We start from the raw sequence: 24,581 nt of genomic DNA on the forward strand, positions 1-24,581 counted from the left end.
GAGACCCAAGTAACCCAGCGGAAGCAGCATTACAAGAGGCAGTTGCGACAAGGAAGGGTGATGGAGAAGGAGCCGAGCCTCAAAGCAGAAGCTGGCGGCAAGACGAGCACCGGGAAACGCCCTGCCGAGAGGGAGAGAGAAGTGTGTGCCTGAGCTGGACCTCCCTCTTCCGCCCAGGTCACTCCTTGCCCCCTGAAGGAAGCCCAATAGGATGGCAGGAGAGACAGCTTGCCAGAAAGCCCTTTGCTAGAGCTTTTTGCCCAAGGGGGCACCCTGGGAAAGATCAGCGCCGGACAAGGACTCCCCTTCCCACCTCCTCCTCCGACTGGATGTTCCCTTCATGGTCCAAAACCATGGAGCGCAAGGAGAGAATGGCGAACACTAACCCAAGGCGGGGTCTTGTGCTGTGAGGCAGACTGTCGCCCCTTTCCCCTTGCAGGCCCCTCGTCCCCGCCCAGCCCTCCCAAATGGCAGGCCACCGGTGGGCCGCGACGTCAGCCCTGTGCACCTGCGTGGCGGCCGTCTCCCTCCTGTACGTGGGGAAGGCGCAGGCGGACTGCTGGCTGATCGAGGGCGAGAAGGGCTTTGTGTGGCTCGCCATCTGCAGCCAGAACCAGCCGCCCTACGAGTCCATCCCGCAGCAGATCAACAGCACCATCCTGGACCTGAGGCTGAACGACAACAAGATCAAGAGTGTGCAGTTCTCCTCCCTCAGCCGCTTCAGTAATCTCACATACCTCAACCTGACCAAGAACGAGATCTCCTACGTCGAGGACGGTGCCTTCTCCGGGCAGTACAACTTGCAAGTGCTGCAGCTGGGCTACAACCGCCTGAGGAACCTGACGGAGGGGATCCTGCGGGGCCTGGGGAAGCTGGAGTACCTCTACCTCCAGGCCAACCTCATTGAGACCGTCACCCCCAACGCCTTCGGGGAGTGCCTCAACATCGTAAACATTGACCTGTCGATGAACAGAATCCAGAGGCTGGACAGCAGCACCTTCCGGGGCCTGGCCAAGCTGTCTGTCTGCGAACTCTACAGCAACCCCTTCTACTGCTCCTGTGAGCTCTTGGGCTTCCTCCAGTGGCTCGAGGGCTTCACCAACATGACCCGCACCTACGACCGCATGCAGTGTGACTCGCCGCCAGACTACTCTGGCTACTACCTTCTGGGCCAAGGCCGGAGCGGGTACCGCAATGCCCTGGGCATGCTGTCCTCCCTCTGCACCGGGGGCCCCTACACCATGCCGCCTTACTTGATCCCGCTGAAGAACCCGGTGACCACCGCTCCGCCCGAGAGCCCGTGCCCCGAGGAGGAGTGCTTCTCTGGGGACGGCACCACGCCCCAGGCCTCGCTGCACACCCCTGTGATCGACCCGGGCCTGTTCCCCACCATGAAAGTGAAGCAGCTGACCCACAACTCGGCCATCCTGAGCGTGCAGATCCCGGTGCCCTTCAGCAAGATGTACACCCTGGCGCAGTTTGAGAACGGCCGCTACAACGTCCTCACCAAGCTGCTGAAGAAGAAGGAGGACATCACGCTGACGGACCTGGGCCCCAACGAAGACTACACCTACTGCGTGATGTCCTCCAACCGCGTCTCCAGGTACAACTACACCTGCCTCACCATCAACCTCAACAAGCATAACCGGGAGGAGCCCGTGCCGAGCCCTTCGACGGCCACTCACTACATCATGACGATCCTGGGCTGCCTGTTTGGGATGGTGATTGTCCTTGGGGTGGTGTACTACTGCCTCCGGAAGAGGCGCCAGCAGGAGGAGAAGCACAAGAAGGCTGCCATCAACATGAAGAAGACCATCATCGAGCTGAAGTATGGGCCGGAGATGGAGGCGACCAGCATCTCCCAGCTGTCCCAAGGGCAGATGCTGGGCGGCGAGACGATGACCCGCATCCCCTACCTCCCTTCCGTGGGGGAAGTCGAGCAGTACAAGCTGATCGACAAGAGTGAGACCCCCAAGGCCACAAAGGGCAACTACATGGAGGTGCGGACGGGCGAGCAGCCCGAGAGGAGGGACTGCGAGCTGCCCCTGCAGCCCGACAGCCAGAGCTCGGTGGCCGAGATCTCCACCATTACGAAGGAGGTGGACAAGGTCAACCAGATCATCAACAACTGCATCGATGCCTTGAAATCGGAGTCCACCTCCTTTCAGGGGGTGAAGTCGGGGGCGGTGTCCACGGCCGAGCCTCAGCTGGTGCTCCTGTCCGAACAGATCCCCAGCAAACACAGCTTCCTGGCTCCGGTCTACAAGGAGAGCTACAACCACCCCCTGCAGAGGCACCACAGCATGGAGGGGCCCCCCAAGCGCTCCAGCACCTCTTCCAGCGGCTCCATCCGGAGCCCCCGATCCTTCCGCTCCGAGGGCTCCGCCCACAAATCCGAAGCCAAATATATCGAGAAGACGTCTCCAACCACAGACACCATCCTCACTGTGACGCCGGCGGCCGCCATCTTGCGGGCCGAGGCCGAGAAGATCCGCCAGTACAGCGAGCACCGGCACTCGTACCCAGGGTCCCACCAGGGGGAGCAGCAGCACGAGAGTATGGGCGTGCGCAAGCCTTCCATCTTGGAACCTTTGACCAGGCCCCGGCCCAGGGACTTGGCTTACTCTCAGCTCTCCCCCCAGTACCACAACCTGAGCTACACCTCTAGCCCAGAGTACACCTGCAAGCCTTCCCACAGCATCTGGGAGCGCTTCAAACTGAACCGCAAGCGCCACAAAGACGAGGAGGAGTACATGGCGGCTGGCCACGCCCTACGCAAAAAGGTCCAGTTTGCCAAAGACGAGGACCTGCACGACATCTTAGACTACTGGAAAGGGGTGTCTGCCCAGCACAAGTCCTGAGTCCTCAAAACCTGTAACTCGTGACTTAATACTGGACCAAAACAAAACAAACAAAATCAGCAGCAGCTATTTTTAATCCAGACTTGTCTTTAAAAACACACATACACACAAAAAAATAAATAACTTATCTATAATTATTCTATATAATGTAACAGAGAGAGAGAGAGGTATTAAAATATTGTCTCGCATTCGTGAGATCCACACCAAATCTGAAAAGAGAAAGGGAGGGAAACACCTACAATGTGGAAAAACTAATAGGTAAATGGTGGAGTGGGGGAGAAATGTTTTCTTTTTATAAAAAAAAAGCAGAAAAATTGAATTAAAAAAAAAAACCTGAGTGAAAAACAACAGGGAACGAGAGAGAGGCACAAAATGAAAGGAATACTGGAGTAACCACGACTGCATCGCATGACTCATGAATCTGTGGTTTCTTGTGGACTCTGTGTACAGTTTTGTCTTCTTCCTTTCAGTAACCAAAAAGTAAAAAATGAAACACACACACACACAAAAAGGTAAATCAGAAGAAGTTAGCAGAAGGTGTGTTTTTTTTTATTAAAAAAATAAACATTAAAAAGATAATTCTTTTTGGGCCTTTTGCAAATGGAGTCTTCCAGTTTAGACTACGAACCGCCTGAAGTCCCATTTGTGCATTTCTTTCGTGAAAAGGTACTGTGTGTCGCCTTGTAAAAACCGACACCGCTCTATTGTACAGAGAGAGAAAAAGAAATTCTATATTTGCAAATGTTTGCTGTATAATGAGAGAGAGAGAGAAAGAGAAAGGAAAAAAATATTACATCTACTAAAAGAAATATATCTATATATTCACCTGTTTGTACCAGGTTTTAATCATGGATTTTAGAAAAAAGAAAAAAAAACCAAACACCCTACCTTGGCTTGACTTTTTTTCTGGTTCTCTGTTGGGAGGGTGGGATGTGTCTTGCGTTCCATGTATGTTTGCTGACTTCAGTTCTGGTCAATTCCAAGTGTGCTGAGAAAATGGAGCGCTCCTCTCATTTCTGAGGGTCACCAAGACATGTATAAGCAAATCTTCCTCCTCCACTTAGGCTGGGCTGCATGATTCTTAAAGCAGGAGGCTTCTAGGTCAGGCAGCTCTGCCCAATTTCCTTGTCTAATAAGGATTCGATGGATTTAAAATGTGACTTCTGGCACCATGTCGCAGAAGACTGAGAAGTCATACAGTAGTAAAGGAGCTGGTCAAGGATTCTGCTCTCTCTCCAAAATATAACTCTTGGCTACACCCAGATAAAACTAAGTCCCGCATCACCTGCTGACTAAACTATAGAATGACATGACCCACACAGAAAAACCCACCCAGGTACAACTGAGTCCAGTGTTCCCTGGCGACTAGAATAATAATATCCTATTGCTATATCAGGTCAACAGCTCCTGCATCTTGTCCTCACATCGGAAAACCAGGTGCATATGGGAAGCCTGCAAGCAGAACCTGAGAGCACCTTCTCTCCCATTCTTGTGTAGATAGTATCAGCTTCTGGGAATGACAAGAAATTCCCTGATTCCACTCAGTTGGGTCCAGCACCCCCTAGTGTCTAAACCATTTAACAGCACTATCCACATAGACACCAGCTTCTGAAAATTGGGGCACAACAAAGGTGGGAAAGTTTTCTCACTGCTAAGACCCAAATTCCTCTCTGTGTGCCAAATTAACACACCAGCCTTAGCAATGATTTGCTTCCCAGGGATGGAAAGCAGAACCCACTTGAGATTCCTATCTCAATACTATGTTCGCAGCCCCTATTCTTTTTCTTACGGACTGTTTTTTGCTCAGTTTGCAACAGGGAAAGTTGGCAATAAAATGGGATCCGTCTATATGGTGAGGCACACCAGTTGCCAAATGATGGCCAAAGGCCACCCTGTGTGACAGAACCAATTGATAGAGGAGAACTGGCAGTAAATATCTTGTTTCACTGCAAGGGGGTGAGGTAGCCGCATCTATGCACAAACATCCCCAGTGTCACAGCTACAATTTGCCTGAGGCACAGGAGTCCCTAATGCCAAAATAGCCACCAGCAACCTCAACGGCATGTTGTGGGACAGCCCAGGACTGGTGGTGTTTAGAGTGTGCCTGAATTCCTGACTACACCACAGATATGCTTATACAGTGGTGCCTCGCAAGACGAAAAGAATCCGTTCCGCGATTCTCTTCGTTTAGCGGTTTTTTCGTCTTGCGAAGCAAGCCCATTGACGGCTTAGCGGATTAGCGCTATTAGCGGCTTAGCGGCTTTTAGCAGCTTTTAGCGGCTTATCAGTTTAGCGGATAAGCAGATAAGCGGCTTAGCGGCTTAGAAAAAGGGGGGGGGAGGAAAAAAAGTCGGAAAAACTCGCAAGACATTTCATCTTGCAAAGCAAGCCCATAGGGAAATTCGTTTTGCGAAGCGCCTCGCAAAACGGAAAACCCTTTCGTCTAGCGGGTTTTCCGTCTTGCGAGGCATTCGTCTTGCAGGGCACCACTGTAAATTGAGAAGAATAGGTAAAGGTAAAGGTACCCCTGCCCCTACGGGCCAGTCTTGACAGACTCTAGGGTTGTGTGCTCATCTCACTCTAGAGGCCGGGAGCCAGCGCTGTCCACAGACACTTCCGGGTCACGTGGCCAGCGTGACAAGCTGCATCTGGCGAGCCAGCGCAGCACACGGAACGCCGTTTACCTTCCCGCTGGTAAGCGGTCCCTATTTATCTACTTGCACCCGGGGGTGCTTTCGAACTGCTAGGTTGGCAGGCGCTGGGACCGAACGACGGGAGCGCACCCCGCCATGGGGATTCGAACCGCCAACCATGCGATTGGCAAGGTTTTACCCACAGCGCCACCCGCATCCCATAAAATTGAGAAGAATACTGTATTCTAAAATGCGACCTACCCTATGTTGGATCCCAGAGACGAACTGATCAATATACAGTGGTGCCCCGCAAGACGAACGCCTCGCAAGATGGAAAACCCGCTAGACGAAAGGGTTTTCCGTTTTGGAGGCGCTTCGCAAAACGAATTTCCCTATGGGCTTGCTTCGCAAGACGAAAATGTCTTGCGAGTTCCTGCGGGTTTCCCCCCCCCTTTTTTCCCCCTTTTCCTAAGCCGGTAAATGGCTTATCAGCTGATCCGCTGATAAGCCGCTTAACAGCTGATCGCTAAAAGCCGCTAAACCGCTAATAGCGCTAATCCGCTAAGCTGTCAATGGGCTTGCTTCGCAAGACGAAAAAACCGCTATACGGATTAATTTCATCTTGCGAGGCACCACTGTAGAAGGGCAATTTACTTTAAAGCAGCAACAACACACAGTTCACGTCTTCTAGGGAATGCACCAATTCAGAGTTTGGGTGAAATATACTTTAATGCTCCTCCACATTAAAAACAACAACAACCCAACACTTTGTTCATAGAAAAGAGTGGTGCCTTTTTGCTATCATGCCAGCTTTCCACTGGGCGGAAGGTTTTGCCACAAGGGAAAGCATTCAAACACAGAAGCCCTGCTGGTATGTTCCCACGGTGTGTTCCCAAACTGTGTTGTACCACGTGTTTTCCTGAATGTGCCAGTCAGGCCTTCCTGCACGTCCTCAAACTCAACACATGGAGTACACAGAACCTGGAAGACTCTTTTTCTGCTCCACCATCAGCATTTTCTCTTAAAAACAAATGGAAGGTCAGACTCCTCCTCATGTAAATCCCATTCACCATTTATTGCTTTGGAATGTCATAAAGCTCAGCTCCTATAATCTAGCTGTACTTCCCACTCATGCAGAATGGTGTCCTTGAGATGTCCAGTGGTGGAAGGAGGGTGTTTTTTTATTTGTTTGTTTATTAATTACCCACGTTTCCTCCTAAGGTCCCAGGGCAGGTCCCCCCCCCCCCACACACAGACAGACAGAGAGAGTTTAAAACAACTTACAATAAAAAAAAAGTTGGGTCCTGAAAATATACATCTCGTGTGTCAAAAGCCAGGGTAAAGAGCGGCTTTTTCAGCATCCTTCAGAAACTGCATGATGAAGGTGCCAGGCGCACTTCTGTGGGGAAGGAGTGCCACAGCTTAGGGGCCACCACAGAAGAGGACACCATTTATAATAAGTGGACACCAATTAAAAAGAAAAGAAAAGAAAAGAAAAGAAAAGAAAAGAAAAGATGGCGGGGGATTATGGGACTTGTAGTCCAACATCTGGCAGGCCCGAAGTGGGGGACTCTTTTTCAAGGCCATTGGGCAACGCAAGAAATAGCTCTCCCTCTTCTTCCTGGCGTCCTCTCAGGTATTAGAAAGCTGTCAAGACGTCCTTCTCCATCTAACCTCTGTCTTTCTCTTTCCTTTGTATTTATTATCTGCTCTTTCTCTGAGGAAATCGGTGGCAGCCTACGTGGCCTCACAACCACCTTGTGAAACAGCGGCTGCCTACACACCATTTAAGGCACATTTCCTCCATCTCCAAGAATCGTGGCAACTGCAATCTCTTAAGAGCACTGAGAACTGCAGCTCTTGGGGGGGGGGTAAACTACAGTTCCCAGGATTCTTTGGGGAGGGGAGGGGAGGGGGGAGAATGTGCCGTAAATGCCTGGTGTGTGGCTCAGTGAGTCGCTGGCTGGTGGCCACACAGTGAGCTTCACGGTTAAGCCAGAAGTTGAACCCAGCCTTTCTTAGTCAAAGTCTCAGTTCTACCTCACTGTCTGTCTAGCCCAGAGACAGCCAACTCCCAAGAGACTGCAATCTACTCACAGAATAAAAAACTGGCAGTGATCTACCCCTTTTTGGGGGGTTCAGGCGAAAGTTGTTGAGCCTTTTTTATAGGCAAATCCAGTTATAGAGAGGAAAATTCCGAAATACAGTGGTACCTCAGGTTAAGAACTTAATTCGTTCTGGAGGTCTGTTCTTAACCTGAAACTGTTCTTAACCTGAAGCACCACTTTAGCTAATGGGGCCTCCCACTGCTGCCGCACTGCCACCGCGTGATTTTTGTTCTCATCCTGAAGCAAAGTTCTTAACCCGAGGTTACTATTTCTGGGTTAGTGGAGTCTATAACCTGAAGCGTCTGTAACCTGAGGTACCACTGTACAGTAAAGGAAAAAGGCACTCACCAAAAGATGCCCACCCCATGACATATAATTTTTATTATTCGTGAAGTGAACTCCTATTCACATGGGGAAGCCGAAAAGGCCATTCATTAACTTGGTCTAAACAAACTTCCAAAGAACGCGGCATCCATGAAAGAGAAAAACAAAAGAACGAAAGGACATTTGCAAAAAATTCACTGTTAATAACTCATTCTCGAATTGCCCCCCCCAAAAAAAATCAAATTGCCCCCCTGTGCGGGGGGGGGTGTCCCCCACATTGGAAACCACGGCTTTAACAGTTACCTCAGAACTGAGGCTTGGATCAAAGCATGAAAGGCAGCTGGGCTTTGCCTCTTGTGCCAAGGTCACCAGCGGAGTGGGGCCAGCCCATCCATGAGGTAGACTGAGGCAGCTGCCTCGGGTGGTAGACTCCAAGGGGCATCACCACATGTGTGCCCCCACCACTGGTGGAAGAGCAAAGAGAAGCAGCCGCAGCAGCTTCTGGGTTCTGGAGAGACATTGGACAAGCCCTGTGAAATCTCATGAGAGCTCTGCTGGCCCTTCCCAAGACCTCATTAAGCGAGGCTGTGGCAGGAGGGGGTGGCACACCTGGCAACACCTTCCCCTTTTGCTTCAGGCGGTGAAACAAGACGGGCCACCCCAGCGAGGGTGTAGGGGGACACACACACTCCGGTCCCCGTTTCCACACAATAGTTATTCTAGCCTACATTACAGGGTAGCTGAAATCTGAGAAAAGCATGTGAAACCCTTGGCTCACTCTAAAACAAAACATAAATGGTCAGGTGTCGTTATGAATTACCTTAGTTATCCCTTGCCATCTTTCTTAGTTCGGCAACGTCAGTCATCACCACCGCCACAAAACCTAAAAACCAGCCTCATAAAGAATATTCTCAGTTGAATTACGAAGGCAGGAAAGTACAGAAGTCTGTGATTACTGGAAACAGCAAAGCAGATAGAAGTCAAACAGACAGCCATGCTTTCATATCCTGAGTTTTAGGAGCAAGACACCAATCCTGGGCAATATTGAAAACACGACACAGACACAGCCTGCTTCAGGAATTAAGTGCCGGTTGACAGAAGGGTCAATCTTCAGGTCTTCTAAGAAAAAAAGAGGCACGGGAGCTCAAAGCATGCTCATGTTTCCTGGGAAATGCAGCTTCTGGTACATATTAGTGGGGAAGTTTTTGTGCACTTGAATTATTTGTGGCTCTAGGTGCCAGGGAGAAAACAGCAATCCACGGAAATCTCTCTACACCAGGGGTCAGCAACCTTTTTCAGCCCTGGAAGAAAATATCCTAATTGACCAATTCTGGATGTTCCCACCATTAATTCAAACTGACATCTTGGGAAGACTAGACAAGCTAAGAGATAAGCTGGCCGAGAGAGCCTCAGGCAACGAGGTTATTAAGGGGGACCAAAAAAAGACCACAACATGTAACCTTCAGATTAAAGCGGAGATTAACTTTCCACCAAGAGAGAATGTGCCACCCTCCAAGGAGAGCATTCCATCACCCCCCCGAAGGAGAAATATCCCTAAGGTGACCCCACCAGACGTATGGGACAAAATGAGATACCTAGATGATACAGAATTGGGCCAAAATCAGGCCGCAACAGAATATCCACAGAAGGAATTTATGCATAATAAAGATCTGGTGTTCACAAACGTGAGCACTTTGCATCCACCTATTGAAATCATAGAGCGGCTGGATAGCCCGCCATACAAAGACGATAGGCGACCGATACACAAAGCGACAAACCCTAAAAGTACGTTAGCTAATAATTGACAAAGACTCGACTGTGATAAAGCTAATCTTAAATTTTTATCATGGAACATTGCTGGTTGGCTCAACAAGGCAACTGACCAATCATTTGTCAATTTTATTCAAGATCATGATATAGTTTTCCTGCAAGAGACATGGCTAACAGGGGATTTAGATGTAAATGGTTTTGCCTCATTTTCGCTCGCAGGTTCACCAAGCAACAAAGGGGGACGAGTTAAGGGTGGGCTAGGCATTCTAATATCCACAAGGCTGAGAGCATCTTTCATCGAGCTGGAGCCTCTGAGTAGTGTGGCCATGGCATTATTAATGAAATGCAGATATTGCACACTTCTATTGATCAATATATATGCCCCTCCCCAAAGAGGCAAGCAGCTTATCAAAAACATCTGGCATAGGCTAGAATCATATGTCGATGAGCTAATGAATCAAACTCCTGCAGCGGCAGTGCTGTTGGCTGGGGATTTAAATGCCAGAATTGGCCAATCAGACGAGGCGTTATATGCCCATTTCCATGACGTACCTCCCATTTCTGAAGAAGCCCATTTTATTCCCCCTAGGCTCTCAAAAGACAAGGGCTGCAACTATGCAGGCCTATGTCTTCTACGTTTTTCCAACAATCTGGATCTGACTGTATTAAATGGTCGTGTCGACAGAGAACCCAGTGGGGAATTTACATTTATATCCAACATGGGAGCCTCCACTATCGATTACGTCCTGGTGTCATCTAACCTCTTGAGCAGAGCACGGGAATACAAAGTGGTGGAGAGGGTTGACAGCGACCATCTACCGCTCTGTTTAATACTGGATATAAGAAAAGATTTATTTTGCTCTGATAAACTTGTAGCCCCATGTTTCGAAAACATGGAGCTAAGATACTCACGTATTAAATGGTCCAGCAAATTGAGTGATGAAATATCGGAAAGACTTCACTCAGATACTTTTCTTGCTAGAAAGGAGAACCTCGTTAATTCCCCAACTCCTGAGGCTAGATTAGACATGTTCCAGGAACTGATTTCGTCCCTACAACCTTATCTGAGCAACAAAAAACCGCCACGGCAATCTCTACACTCTAATAAATCCAAACCTTGGTTTGACCAAGAATGCATGGCTATGAAACGCCTCCTGCTGGATAAGTACAGGAACTATAGATCAGCCAACCTACCTTCGCTACCATTAGACTGGTTTGAGTTAAAACGCAGTTATAAAGCTTTGATTAACAAGAAAAAGCTCCAGGCACAAAGGAAGGAATGGCAGTGCCTAGTGGAGGCCTCCCAAAAGAAAGATTCTGCCACGTTTTGGAAAACAATTGCAAAAAGCTGGAGAGACTCCCCGATTGAAATCGAATACTCTATACCCGCTGGAGCATGGGAGGCCTATTTCCACTCATTATATTCATCAAATCAACTGGCCCCAGTTCTGCTTCCTGCTTCAAGTGAATTTGGCAAGGAATGGCCCCCTGTAACCACAGAAGAAATTACTGGCCTTATTCAATCTCTTAAATCAGGGAAAGCCCCGGGTGCTGACAATATCCCACCAGAAATTCTTAAGGCAAATGTTGAATGGTGGGCCCCTGTGCTAGCCGCCTTGTTCACTAGTATAAATCAAGCGGCTATTATCCCCGAGGACTGGGGTTTAGCCATCATCATTCCAATATTTAAGAAAGGAAACAGAACTGAGCCAGCTAACTATAGACCAATCAGTCTATTAAGTGTTATTAGCAAACTGTACGCTGCTCATTTATGTGATAAATTGGTGGAGTGGATGGAAAGAGAGCATATTCTATCAGAAGCTCAAGCTGGTTTTAGAGCAAAGCGTTCAACTATAGACCAGGCCCTTGTCCTTCAACACCTGGCAGACAAATACTCTAGAAAAGGGGGGTCTTTATATGCAGCTTTTGTCGATTTTAAATCGGCTTTTGATCTAATACCAAGGGACAGACTCTGGGAAAAGCTTGGCGCTACAAACATAGATAAACGCTTATTACGCCTTATCCGTGGTCTATACGAAAACACCAGGGTGAGGGTAAGATGCGATCGGTCAGGCCATCTAACTAAAGAAATTCAAACGCACTATGGGGTTAAACAAGGATGTGTCCTCGCGCCAACGCTATTTAATTTTTATATCAACTCTCTAGCAGTAAATATGGCGAAAGAAAATGCCCACCCTCCCAAATTGGCAGGTGTGCCCCTCCCGGTGCTTCTGTATGCGGACGACGCAGTCCTACTCTCCTTTTCCTGTGTTGGCTTGAGGAAGCTTTTGAGATCACTTGCTGACTATTGTCAAGCGGAACAACTATCAATAAATTACAGCAAATCTAAAATTATGGTGTTCTCAAAAAAAAGAAGGAAACACAAATGGAGAATTAATGGTCAACCTATTGACCAGGTAGCAACTTTCAAATACCTGGGAATAACTTTTCAGGAAAGGGTCTCGTGGCACCAACAGATGAAAAACGCCATTGCCAACGCAGGAAGGGCCAGTAAAGCCCTTACAAGATTCTTTCATGGGAAAGGGGGAAAATACGTTCCGGCGGCCTCCCAGGTTTTTGCTGCAAAAATACTCCCACAACTCACTTATGGATCCCAGGTCTGCAGTTTTAAAAATTTTGCGCCTATGGAGGCATTTCAAACAAAATTCTATCGGTGTTTATTGGGGATCCCCCCTTGTGTATCTAATATAGCTGTCCGCTTAGAAGTTGGACAACCACCCGTTAACGCACGGCTGTGGATTCTAAAGATACACTACTGGTTAAAACTTATTTTTTCCCCGGCCGGTTTGGCTCCCTTAACACTCTTAGACACCTTTCATTCTACCTGGAAAGCTTCCCTGTTTGAAAAGATAAGAAGCTTGGGATTCTCCCCGCAGATCTTAATAGCGGCAGGATATGAGAGTGCCAGAAGTCAAGTGCTCCAACGCATTAGGGACATAGAGCTGCAATGTCATATGGGCAAAATGGATAAACATGCCACAATTAGAGACTTTGGGAGAGGGTTCTCACCCGCAAATTATCTGGCTGATTTACAAATACCTAAGTACAGACACTCCTTTACCCTGGCCAGATTCAACGTTCTGCCCTCTGCCCTGTTGTTAGGCAGATATGAGGGCAAACCATATGAGTCACGTGTTTGCCCATGTGGCTCATCGGAAGTGGAAACAAGTCTGCATGTATTGCTGCACTGTAGTTATTACGAGGACTTACGTCTGACCTTTATTGCCCCAGTTCTACAAAAGCTTAAAAATAAACCAGAACTCCTATGTATGAGAGCCTTGGTAGAAGATAAGGTCCCTGAAATTACGATCAATGTTGCCAAATTCTGTGTAGCTGCTATTAGGCGCAGGAAACAAGAGCTTTCCAATGTCAATATGGAGGTGAAGGCAAATATTTAATTTTATTTATGCTGTCTAATTTTAAATTGTTGTCATGACCTAATCTGTATTGAAATTGTCCTTTGTTCTTCTGGTGTTATCTTTTGCTGACTAGCTGTACGAGTTAATCTGGTCTGTGACCGTTTAATAAACTTTGATTTGTGTGACTTCAGCCCTGGGCCAGTCCACCATCCCTCAGACCATGTGGTGGGCCGGACTATATTTTTTGGGAGGGAAATTAACGAATTCCTATGCCCCAGAAATAACCAAAAGATGCATTTTAAATAAAAGCACACATTCTACTCATGTAAAAATATGCTGCTTCCCAGACTGTCCATGGGCTGGATTGAGAAGGTGATTGGGCCACATCCAGCCCACGGACCTTAGTTGCCTACCCCTGCTCTACACCACACTGTCAATAACAGGCCAACCTGTTTCCTGGATTAACTCTTGAAGGTAAAGGGCACATGACAGAAACTCCCACCACCACCAAAGGCTAAATAAAATTGTTTGAGGCTTCTTGGTTTAGAGGATGGGGGAAATGTAAGTTAAGTGATGTAAAGGTAAAGGTAAAGGTACCCCTGCCCGTACGGGCCAGTCTTGACAGACTCTGGGGTTGTGCGCCCATCTCACTTAAGAGGCCAGGGGCCAGCGCTGTCCGGAGACACTTCCGGGTCACGTGGCCAGCGTGACATCGCTGCTCTGGCCAGAGCCAGAGCCAGAGCCAGAGCCGCACACGGAAACGCCGTTTACCTTCCCGCTGGTAAGCGGTCCCTATTTATCTACTTGCACCCGGAGGTGCTCTCGAACTGCTAGGTTGGCAGGCGCTGGGACCGAGCAGCGGGAGCGCACCCCGCCGCAGGGATTCGAACCGCCGACCTTTCGATCGGCAAGCCCTAGGCGCTGAGGCTTTAACCCACAGCGCCACCTGAATTGCACGGAGAGAGCGAAATTCTCCTCCTTTCATCATTCTGTAACTCAGTTATGCAATGATGCCTAATGGGCTCACCTGTGCCCCCCCCACCCCCAAAAGAAAAGGATACGCAAGAGAATCCTTCACCACAGAAGCAGCACTTATGGAACTCACTGCTACAAGGAGTGGTGGCGGCTGTTAAAAACAACAATTGGCACATTCAGAGCAGAAGGCAGGTCTAACAAGGGCTGAGTTCTAGGAAAGTGGAGAAGGGTATTCATCTTCAGAGGCAGTGTGCCTCTGAGCCCCAGGTGTGTTATGTCTGAATCCACATGTATATCCAGTGCACATATGGCCCAAACATGCACTTTCTATGAGAGAAACAAAATATAGGATGGAGACAGTCTTGCTTTCTTTAAATGCATGTAAACTCTTGCCTTTCTACCCGATGAAGAACTCTTCACACCAAGAAATGCTCAGAAAAGTGGCTTATTACAAGGAAAAGACAGTACATTGCTTTAACATTAGGGTACAAAGTGTTTGCATGTGAGCAGGACCCAGCCAACAACACAGCCACACTCCTAAAGTCCCTAAAGGAGGCGAGGGCAATCAGTGCTGCCAGTCCATGGGAAACTAGAGTCGATATATTCCTTTTTTTTTATTTCTGGTAACACAACCTGAAGGCTTTATTTGTTCCATAATAACCAGTGATGTAGAGATGTATTAACCATCATATTAAACATTCAATAGAGTAAGGTCATAGGTAAATTTATATATTTTTTAAAAATAATATTTATTACTTTTAAACCTTACAAACAAGAAGAAAAAGAGAAAAAGAGAAAAAAGAAGAAAAAAACAAAACAAAGAAAAAACAATACAATACAATATATAAACAATACACCACACAACATTAACGCATTAAACTAAACAAAACAGAACAAAAACAATTTAAAAACATACATCATACCATTTCAATGCCTTATCTTTCATACCCTTGTTTCATCGACTTCCTCTCACCTCCCTTTTTGTATTCCACTTCTATTAATTGTTTCAGCAAATCCTTTCCATCTTTCACTATTTTCTGTCATATAAATATCTTAACTTATTTTAATCTTATTTCCATTAATACTATAATACTTATTTATGCTTAACTCCTTATAACACTTCTACTAAGGCCATATAATTTCATTCCAACATTTTTCTAACACTCATTAATTTTACCGTATTTCTATAAATAAACTTTAAACTTTTTCCAAACTTCTTCCACCGTCTCTTCTCCCTGGTCTCAGATTCTGCCAGTCATTTCCGTCAAATCCATATAGTCCATCAACCTGGTGATCTTCTATCCGAGGCTCTTAACTCTTTTCCAGGTCCCTTCTGCAAGTCTTCTTCGTATACTTTCTCTTCTGCTGATCTTGTTGTTAATTTCCTTCCTTTGATGCTGAAGAGTAGGTCTTGGGGGAGCTCCAACCTAACAATGTTTTTATTCCTTCTCGACATGTCATCCACATCTCCGTGGTTAAAACTAAAGTCCAAAAGATATTTCAGGACGTGTTTCAAAATCCCTCCAAATCTGAAGGTCCCCACAACTCCAATTTCCTCCTGACCCAAGTCCAGATCCCAAAGGTCAGTAAATCCCTGCATGAGATGATCTATCCAACTTTCCTTCTCCAGTCCAAGCAGTGTTCCAATCTGACTTTCTCTGAATTCAATCATAGAGGGCAACAACTTGTAGTCATCAAATTGCCTCTGTAAGGCTGGGGCTCTTTCCCTCTCCATTTGTATTACTTTAGGTTCAATAACCACAACTTTCTCCCTCGCTTTCTCCACCATTTGGCATGTCAAAGTAAATTCCTGTATCAGTTCCTGAATAGTTTCTTGTAGATGTTCACTTTTTGTCCCAAATTAGTCACTTTTTGTCCCAAAATATCAATTTTAATATTCATCACATCCGTCTTCTTGTGGAGCTGTTCCAATGACTCACTTATCTTGCCTAGTGCAATCACTAAGGCTTCTTCTGTTGACATTCTCAAGCGATCCAAGGTCAATCTCACGGTTTTCTCTTGCAGCTGGAGATTCCACCAGCCCAACTCTTATAACAATTTCAAAGGCTCCCTCTAGAGGGAAACAATTTCTGTTTGTATCAATCCTTTTAAGCACAGTTCAAGCAGTAAAATTAGTTTCAATTTTCAGCTACTTTTACTCCTTTTTCAACGCAGAAGGAGACAATGAAAGCAATGTATTTCTCTTATTTAACTAACTGTCACAGTCAATGAACTTTCCCAAAAACATCAGTCTTACTAGCAGTCCATTTCCAGGTTCAGAGCGGTGGTGATCCAACTTTCTTCACTCTCTCCTGCAGGCTTACACGATCCAAAATTTCCCCCCTCTTCTCCTGCCTCCAAGGGGGGGTTTAATGATTTTAGCCGATGGAAGTTTAATCCTTTACATAGGACTTTCCAAGACTTTAGCTTGCAAATTCTTTGCTTCAATCTATTTACAAAAGGGGAAGGCGGACTTCCTGTTTGAAACCTCCCCGTTTCGGTGCCAAATTAAGATGTTTAAAAATCCAATTTTCCGTTCTACTCACGGGTAGTTGTTTAGAATCAAATTGTCCACAGGAAAAAGCCAGCGCTCTCCGGCAACAGCAATGCGGCTTCACTCCGTGAAAGAAGCAGTCAATTCAAAGCACCGTGCCGCTCACCCCACATCGCTCTGGATCCCCGAAACTGGGTCTCCCCACGAGTAGGGGAGGCGCAAAAGGTGCTAGCCGAATCCCACATTCACAGGCTTCTCCCGCCTGCGATTTTTAGTGGGTCTCCGCCTTCGCCGTGGCGGCCAGACCCTGAATTCCATGGAGCAAGTTCCTCCCGATCAGAGGAATTCCGCCATTGCCGGAGGCGCTAACCCGGAAGTCTACAGTCGATATATTCCTTTACAGAAGCCAGGATCAAGATTCTAGGCCTGTTTAAGGATTAAGGCCTTCCCGTCTAGCTGCATCTGGCATTTTAATCAGGCTAAGAGAGAGGAATTCACACTGTTCCTGGTCTGAGGTCCTTGCAGGACTGCGATTGAGGAGCAAGATGTCACATTTCTAAATGGTCAATGAAAATGATGCCGCTTAAATACATTTCCAGGGGCTCATTCATTCCCATGTGAAAAGAAAGCCAGGCTAGGAACCAGAACAAGGAACTGGCAAGGGCAAAAGAAGGAATATCCAGGAGGATGTGGAAGGACTTGCCCAGGGAAGGCATCTGGTCCAGGACCATAAGAAGATGGATCAATGAGAGTCCTTTAAAACCGGGCGCAGTGCGCTGGTCTATTTATAGCACAGCAGCAGTTTGGAATCCCAACTCAGAATCTATTAACATTTCTGAGAGCTCACCAGAGGGAGGACCGATAAGAGCAGGGAAAATAAGCCCATCATTTCCACACACACCTGGGTGGCATCCTGATGCTCTGTTGTTATTCCGACAACCCAGCACTTCACGCCACAGCTTCAAAGCACCGTGGCTCCACTTTAAACCGCCATGGCTTCCCCCAAAGAATTATGGGAGATGGATTTGTTAAGGGTGCCAAGAGAGATGTTAGGAGGCCCCCAGAGCTACAATTTCCAGAGCTCCCTGGGAAGTGGGGTTGTTAAACCACTCTGAAAGTTGTACTTCTGGGGTGTGTGGGGAATAAGGGGCCACCTAACAACTCTCAGGCAGCTTAAGAACAAAAGAAGAGCCTGCAGGATCAGGCCAAGGCCCCATCTAGTTCAGCATCCTGCACAAGAGCGCTCCCCTCCCGCAATTCCCAACAGTGGAAGCAGAGCACAGCCATCAAAGCTGCTAGCCACGGGGAGACTTATCCTCCATGATTTTGTCTATTCCTCTTTTAAAGCCATCCAAGTTGGTGGCTATCACTGTTTCCTGTGGGAGGGAGTTCCACAGTTCAGCTACGCACTGTGTGAAGGAGGACTTTGGATGAGAGCGGTCACGCAATGCAAAGCTTACTGTTCTTTCATGGCCTGCCTACTCATTCATTGGCATGGGGTTCCTGGTTGCCTGTGGCAAGGAAAGGGGAACCTTGAGCCTTACAGATATTGCTGCTCTCCAACTCCAGTCCTCCTTGAGAGAGAGATAAAACTTTATTCGCATTAGCCAATGGCCATAGCAACTAAAACATTACAGAAAAGGAAATTTGATATAAAAGCACAATGTAAAGTCCTGAATCAGCCGTCAGTTAGTGGCCCTTATTCTGATTGCCCCTGCTATGAACCTAGCAACCTTTGCTGTTTTCTGCTCATTTTGATCTGATAGAAGAAAGGACATTGTGGCAGTGGTTGAGCGCCCTGGGATGGTTAGTACGAGTGGGGTGAGGATCTCGTTCCTCAGGTCTTTGTAGAGGGTACAGGACAGGAGGACGTGTGCCGCTGTTTTGGTGCTACCATCTCCACAGGGGCAAAGATGTTTTTCAGGCGGGATCTTTTGGAATCGACCCTCAAGTACCGCAGATGGCAAAACATCCAGTCTTGCAAGTGTAAAAGCACGTCTGTATTTTGGGATAATAAGTTTGTGCAGATATGGGGCCAGAGAATCAAAATGGAGAGGTGGGAACTAAACATACCAAGGGCAGAATTTCCTTATAGTGGCCAGGTCGTTCTGATGCTCGATATCTTTTAGACGTTGACCAATTAGACTCTTTGCTTCAGTGGAGCCCATTGTGCTTCTTGACTGCTAGCCATGGTGGCTGGGCAGGGGTAAGCCCAACAACAACTGGGCCTCTGCATCCCTGGCGTGTGGCTAGCGGGCTGGTCCATTAAAAAGAGTTGGTTGTCCACAGGGGGCTACCACCTGGAGGCCATAGTTGTGAATGGGCCTGGCTGACACCCACAGGTTGCGCTGCCCTCCCAGGAGAGATTTTCTCACATTCCCAAGGTGCGAAAGGTTCTCTCAGGGGGAAGAGACATGACTGCAGAGCTGCCCTTTCGGCGCCTGACACTGTTGCCCTTTTCAGAAGAGAGGAGATCGGAACAAACACCCGGCCTTAAGGGCAGAATGGCAGAAAGCCGGGGAAGGGAGGCAGGGGAGGGGGAGGAAACTGCTGAAAGGAGGGAACCAATTTAGCTCAAAGGGAAGGAAAAGGGGGAAAAAAGCAAAGCCCTGTTAAAGATTCCCTTGTTAAGCCACGAAAACAAGCATGCAGATGCCAGGGGAAAGATGGGACCCTTTAGGTCAAGGTACATCTTGTTCCTGCCAACAGCAGACCCAGATGGGCTTTTATTTTAAGGAGAAAGATGGTGGGGGAGAGAGAGCACTGCTTGGAGATGGCAAAGCAGAAGACGGGCAGCGGTTCACCCCAAAAGGCCGGCAAAGGAATGATAATGTTTAGGGGCCCCGTTTGGTGAAATGCATTTGGTTAAAGGAAGCTGCATCTAATCGAAGGAGCATTTATGGAAGCCGTTAATGCAGTCGGTAGGCGAGGGGGAAATGAAAGGCTCAGAAGACTGGGCAGCGGTGGGGGCGGTGAGGACACACATTAAAATGTGCAGAGGAAATAAAGCGTTGCACTTCTAGCAATGTCTCTGCTTAAAAAATGTCTCTGCTTAAAAAAGCAGAGACATCACCTTGCCAACAAAGGCCCGTATAGTTAAAGCTATGGTTTTCCTAGCAGTGATGTATGGAAGTGAGAGCTGGACCATCAAGAAGGCTGATCGCCGAAGAATGGATGCTTTTGAATTCTGGTGCTGGAGGAGACTCTTGAGAGTCCCATGGACTGCAAGAAGATCAAACCTCTCCATTCTGAAGGAAATCAGTCCTGAGTGCTCAGTGGAAGGGCAGATCCTGAAGCTGAGACTCCAATACTTTGACCACCTCATGAGAAGAGAAGACTCCCTGGAAAAGACCCTGATGTTGGGAAAGATGGGGGGAACAAGGAGAAGGGGACGACAGAGGACGAGATGGTTGGGTAGTGTTCTCAAAGCTACCAGCATAAGTTTGACCAAACTGCGGGAGGCAGTGGAAGACAGGAGTGCCTGACATGCTCTGGTCCAGGGGGTCACGAAGAGTCGGACACGACTAAATGACTAAACAACAACTTCTAGCAGGTGGGTGATCCACCTCCCCCCTTTGGCCATTTATTAACTATTCTCTGGATGAGGCCAAAGGGGACCAAAGCTCCCCCTCTGCTGAACTTAAGAGGGTTGTGCTAGTGAGCACAAGAGAGTTAGCATCTGCAACATGGAAGGCAGGGAGAAAGCAGGGAGGCAGAGTTAATGGGCTGGATCACAGCTTTGAGGCAGGCAATGTCCTGCATTCTCCACATACTGAGCGATGCATAGGGTGGCCGCACCTGCCATTGCACCCAATATGTTTAAGTGCTATTCCTGGAGCATAACCCGCACGTTGACCTGCACAATAAGAAGACGACGTGCGTAGTTTGCAACCTTCAACCTGGCAGGAGCCAGTTGCAAATCACTGTGTCGACTCTGCAGACAGGAGGTCTGGCCTCTTCCCCTCTCCCAGTTAAGCTCCATCTCCAGGGCTCACTCCTCAGCCTCAGATTTCGGCCCTGAAATCTCAACATCCAAGATGCTCCTGGCCTGGAAACCCTAATTGTGGGATTTACCCAATCTGGTCTTTGGAGCAAAATAAACAGCCAACTTCAGGTGCATTGATAGCTTTGTGAAACAAAAGCCTGAGTCAAACCTGCTTCCCCTCTTGTAGCTTCTGCACTTTTTCTGCCCCCGGCTATCTTGCATCAGCCGTTCCCTTTCCTTCCCAAGCAGCAGCTGAGAGAAACTAGCCGGAAACATGCGAGGTGAAACTCTGGTGGCCTGTTTGCTCTGCGGCATTTATGAAATTGCTTGCTCATCAAATGTGGGGAATTGTTTATTTTGTAAGTAAAACAAACACAAAATACCTCAATTTTTATTGCCGCTTGAATGGGTGCCCAGGACCTCCCGGCTTCAGCCACTGCCAAGCTGGGGAAGGGAACAGGACTCCTTAATCAATCTGGAGCACTGGAGGCTGAGTCATTGGCTACGTCTGTCCCTGGCAATGGAAACAGAGTTCGGCCACAGGGCTGGGTGAGGCGCATATGTACAATGCCTCACTGTGGGTCAACATCCTTTCCCCTGGCCACACAACCCCATCAAGCCAAACTCCAACTGAATAGGGTTCCCACCTGAGACATCTCCATTTCATCCAATTAGCCGTGCTTGTTAATGCAAGGATGGATGGTACAGTGGTGCCTCGCAAGACGAAATTAATCCGTTCCGTGAGGCTCTTCGTACAGCGGTTTTTTTGTCTTGCGAAGCAAGCCCATTGACAGCTTAGCGGATTAGCGCTATTAGTGGTTTAGCGGCTTTTAGCGGATCAGCTGATAAGCGGCTTATAAGCGGATCAGCTGATAAGCGGCTTAGGAAAAGGGGGGGGGAACCCGCAGGAACTCGCAAGACATTTTGTCTTGCGAAGCAAGCCCATAGGGAAATTCATTTTGCAAAGCGCCTCCAAAACGGAAAACCCTTTCGTCTAGCAGGTTTTACGTCTTGTGAGGCGTTCGTCTTGCGGGGCACCACTGTACCTAGGTAGGCAGAGGGCAGAAAATCAAACCTTTCCCCAAGAGGCTAGTTTCTGGCTTCTGTGCCCAAATAACTGTAGAGCTCTCCCCTTCAACATGTGACTTTCCTTACTACTGGGAGAGAAAGAAATGCCTTGAGGTGATGACAAGAGATGAGATGCGTCCATTCTCAGTTTGTCATACAAATCAAACTCCCACATATTGGAATGTTTAAAAACCCAAAGCCTGATATGTATTGTTATAGATTGGGCGGGGGGGGGGTCAGTTTGGAAGACCTGTGATCCTGTGTATGTGAAGGTAGAATGGATAAGTCAGCACCTGGCGAACTGGTCCAACTAGTTCCTTTGTTAATTACTTTGGCTGGCCAGGAATGATGGGAGTTGTAGTCCAACAGCATCTGTAGGTCTACAGGATCCCTACCTCTGCATTAAAATAACATCAGGATACCAATAAGCAATAAAAGCATGTGCAAAACACACACAGTGCAAATCAATTTCAGCTAGCAGAATACAGATACAGTGGTACCTCAGGTTAAGAACTTAATTCGTTCTGGAGGCCCGTTCTTAACCTGAAACCGTTCTTAACTTGAGGTACCACTTTAGCTAATGGGGCCTCCCACTGCTGCCGCGCTGCCACCGCACGATTTCTGTTCTCATCCTGAAGCAAAGTTCTTAACCCGAGGTACTATTTCTGGGTTAGTGGAGTCTGTAACCTGAAGCATCTGTAACCTGAGGTACCACAGTAGTTAAAACAAAAAACAAAGTAAACACCAGCGATTTTAATTCTGATAATGCCTCACAACAATCTACTCACTGCCATTCCAGACTCCTTCCTTGGTTGCCTCCCAGTGTCTCTTACTGGATTGGAAGCATCTTGGGGCAGGGATCTTCTCACACATTCTTGGCAAATCACTCTGTACAGGGATGTCATCACGATGGCATTTCATCGCCTTAAGTTGCAGGAAGGTCCAGTGGTTTATAGAGCTTTTTAAAAAGTTCCAGGCCTCTTTGAGCAAGGGAACAGGTTGATGAGCAACGATCAGCCTGCAAAGCCAAATGGAATATCCCTATTTAAGACAAACATCAGACGATCCCTGCAGCTCTCTGCCAGCAGAGATTCACAGAACTTTTAAAAACCTGCTGAAAACCATTCTATTCCACCAGGCCTATGCAGGCAATTAAGAATGCATCCTTCTACAATGTAAAAAAAGTAGCACCTTAGAGACCAACTAGGTTTGTTACCATATTTGTTATTGGTATGACTACAATTGGTCTTACAGGGAAAAGCAAGGGGTGAGATGGCTAAAAATAGCTTTATCATGTATAATTAGATAAGAATCCAGTGTCTCTATTCAGACCAGTTACAGGTAGGTAGCCGTGTTGGTCTGCCATAAAAAGGTAAAGGTACCCCTGCCCGTACGGGCCAGTCTTGACAGACTCTGGGGTTGTGCGCCCATCTCACTCAAGAGGCCAGGGGCCAGCGCTGTCCGGAGACACTTCCGGGTCACGTGGCCAGCGTGACATCGCTGCTCTGGCGAGCCAGAGCCGCACACGGAAACGCCGTTTACCTTCCCGCTGGTAAGCGGTCCCTATTTATCTACTTGCACCCGGAGGTGCTTTCGAACTGCTAGGTTGGCAGGCGCTGGGACCGAGCAGCGGGAGCGCACCCCGCTGCAGGGATTCGAACCGCCGACCTTTCGATTGGCAAGCCCTAGGCGCTGAGGCTTTAACCCACAGCGCCACCTGCGTCCCGGTCTGCCATAGTCAAATCAAAATAAAAGAAAAAAAATTCCTTCCAGTAGCACCTTAAAGACCAACTAGGTTAGTTCTAGGAATGAGCTTTCGTGTGCATGCACACTTCTTCAGATACACATATACATATTCAGACCAGGTCTCTCCATGGAAAGCTTTTTCCTGTAAGACCTGTAAGACCAACTGTAGTTGTTAACAGTCATCAACAGGTTTACCACACCTATCAGCCAATCACCCATTCCCAGGAATTTTTTTATTTTGTTTCGACTATGGCAGACCAACATGGCTACCTACCTGTAACTCCTTCTACAATGGTTTACTGATGCTAACTTTTTAAAAAATGGTCTGTATTATACAGTCTTAAGTTTTATTAAGCTCTTCTATCATCTATCTATCTATCTATCTATCTATCTATCTATCTATCTATCATCTATCTATCTATCTATCTATCTACCGATCTATGACATAGTGGTAATTAAGTATTTTAAATAAATGGGAAGCCCAGAAAGCAGGACATGAGCGCAGGAACACTCAGTTTGCAATGTAACAACAAACCGTACCGTATGAGTTTCATGTTGAATTGCTGATTACACATTCTTGGACAACGGTGTTTCTTCAACAAATACAACAAATCACCCTCTTTGCTTTTAAATCAAAGCTGGAGAGGGCCATTTCAGACTAAATGGATGCAGCGAACAGCACACGATGAAGTGGGTTTGGTTTTTAAAAAATGAAAAGAAAGGGAAAGCACAATGTTGGAGATTGCTGGATAATCTGTGTGAACTGCCGAGATACATTTTCAACTACATAACATACTGTAGGGTGATTATGTTTTTCTAGTACATCTTCAACCAATAGAGCATGCACTATCTTGGTTTTTAATCAGTGGTGGAAAATGGTGCGGTGGGGGGAATAACTCCATGACAGAGCACATATTTTGTCCTTATAGGCAAGACATGTCTGCTATAGCTCTCTTCCCACCTGCCAGTCCCAGCAGGCAGTATTCAGAGGCACAGTATCTCTAACAGTGTCCCTCGTGGCTAGTAGCCTTTGATAGCCTTACCCTCCATGAATTTATCTAGCCCTCTTTTAAAACCACCCAAGTTGGTGGCAGTGGTGTAGCGTGGGGGGTGCAGGGGGGGCCGGCCGCACCGGGCGCAACATCTGGGGGGGACGCGCTCACCGCCTCCGGAGTCGCCGAAGAGCCTCGGGCGCAGGCTGTAGCAGAGCCCCATGTCTCGCGGAACCGATGAGCTG

At 47.6% G+C, this 24,581-nt stretch overlaps 1 protein-coding gene and 1 long non-coding RNA gene across 7 annotated transcripts in view; one reads left to right on the top strand and one right to left on the bottom strand.

Annotated features, from left to right (window-relative positions):
- The window catches only part of ELFN1 (extracellular leucine rich repeat and fibronectin type III domain containing 1), a 267,561-nt gene extending 263,822 nt beyond the window's left edge, over positions 1-3,739 (top strand). For all 5 annotated transcript variants that reach the window (XM_079953771.1, XM_079953769.1, XM_079953772.1 and 2 more), the window contains one exon: positions 1-3,739. In XM_079953771.1, coding sequence (XP_079809897.1) covers positions 468-2,861 — 2,394 coding nt within the window. In that variant the 5' untranslated portion in view covers positions 1-467 and the 3' untranslated portion in view covers positions 2,862-3,739.
- On the bottom strand, positions 3,448-24,352 carry LOC307203349. 2 transcript variants are annotated; one of them, XR_013833170.1, is made up of 5 exons: positions 23,885-24,352; positions 22,387-22,616; positions 20,914-20,974; positions 3,750-3,877; positions 3,448-3,562 (listed from the first exon to the last, which is right to left on the bottom strand). It is a non-coding gene; the product is annotated as an uncharacterized lncRNA (long non-coding RNA). The 2 variants fall into 2 exon arrangements; XR_013833171.1 differs by lacking the exon at positions 23,885-24,352 and having other exon boundaries at positions 22,387-22,755.
- Between the last annotated feature and the right edge of the window lie 229 nt (positions 24,353-24,581).

This window comes from Podarcis cretensis (assembly GCF_951804945.1).
Source record: "Podarcis cretensis genome assembly, chromosome: 14".
NCBI classification, from domain to species: Eukaryota; Metazoa; Chordata; class Lepidosauria; order Squamata; family Lacertidae; genus Podarcis; species Podarcis cretensis.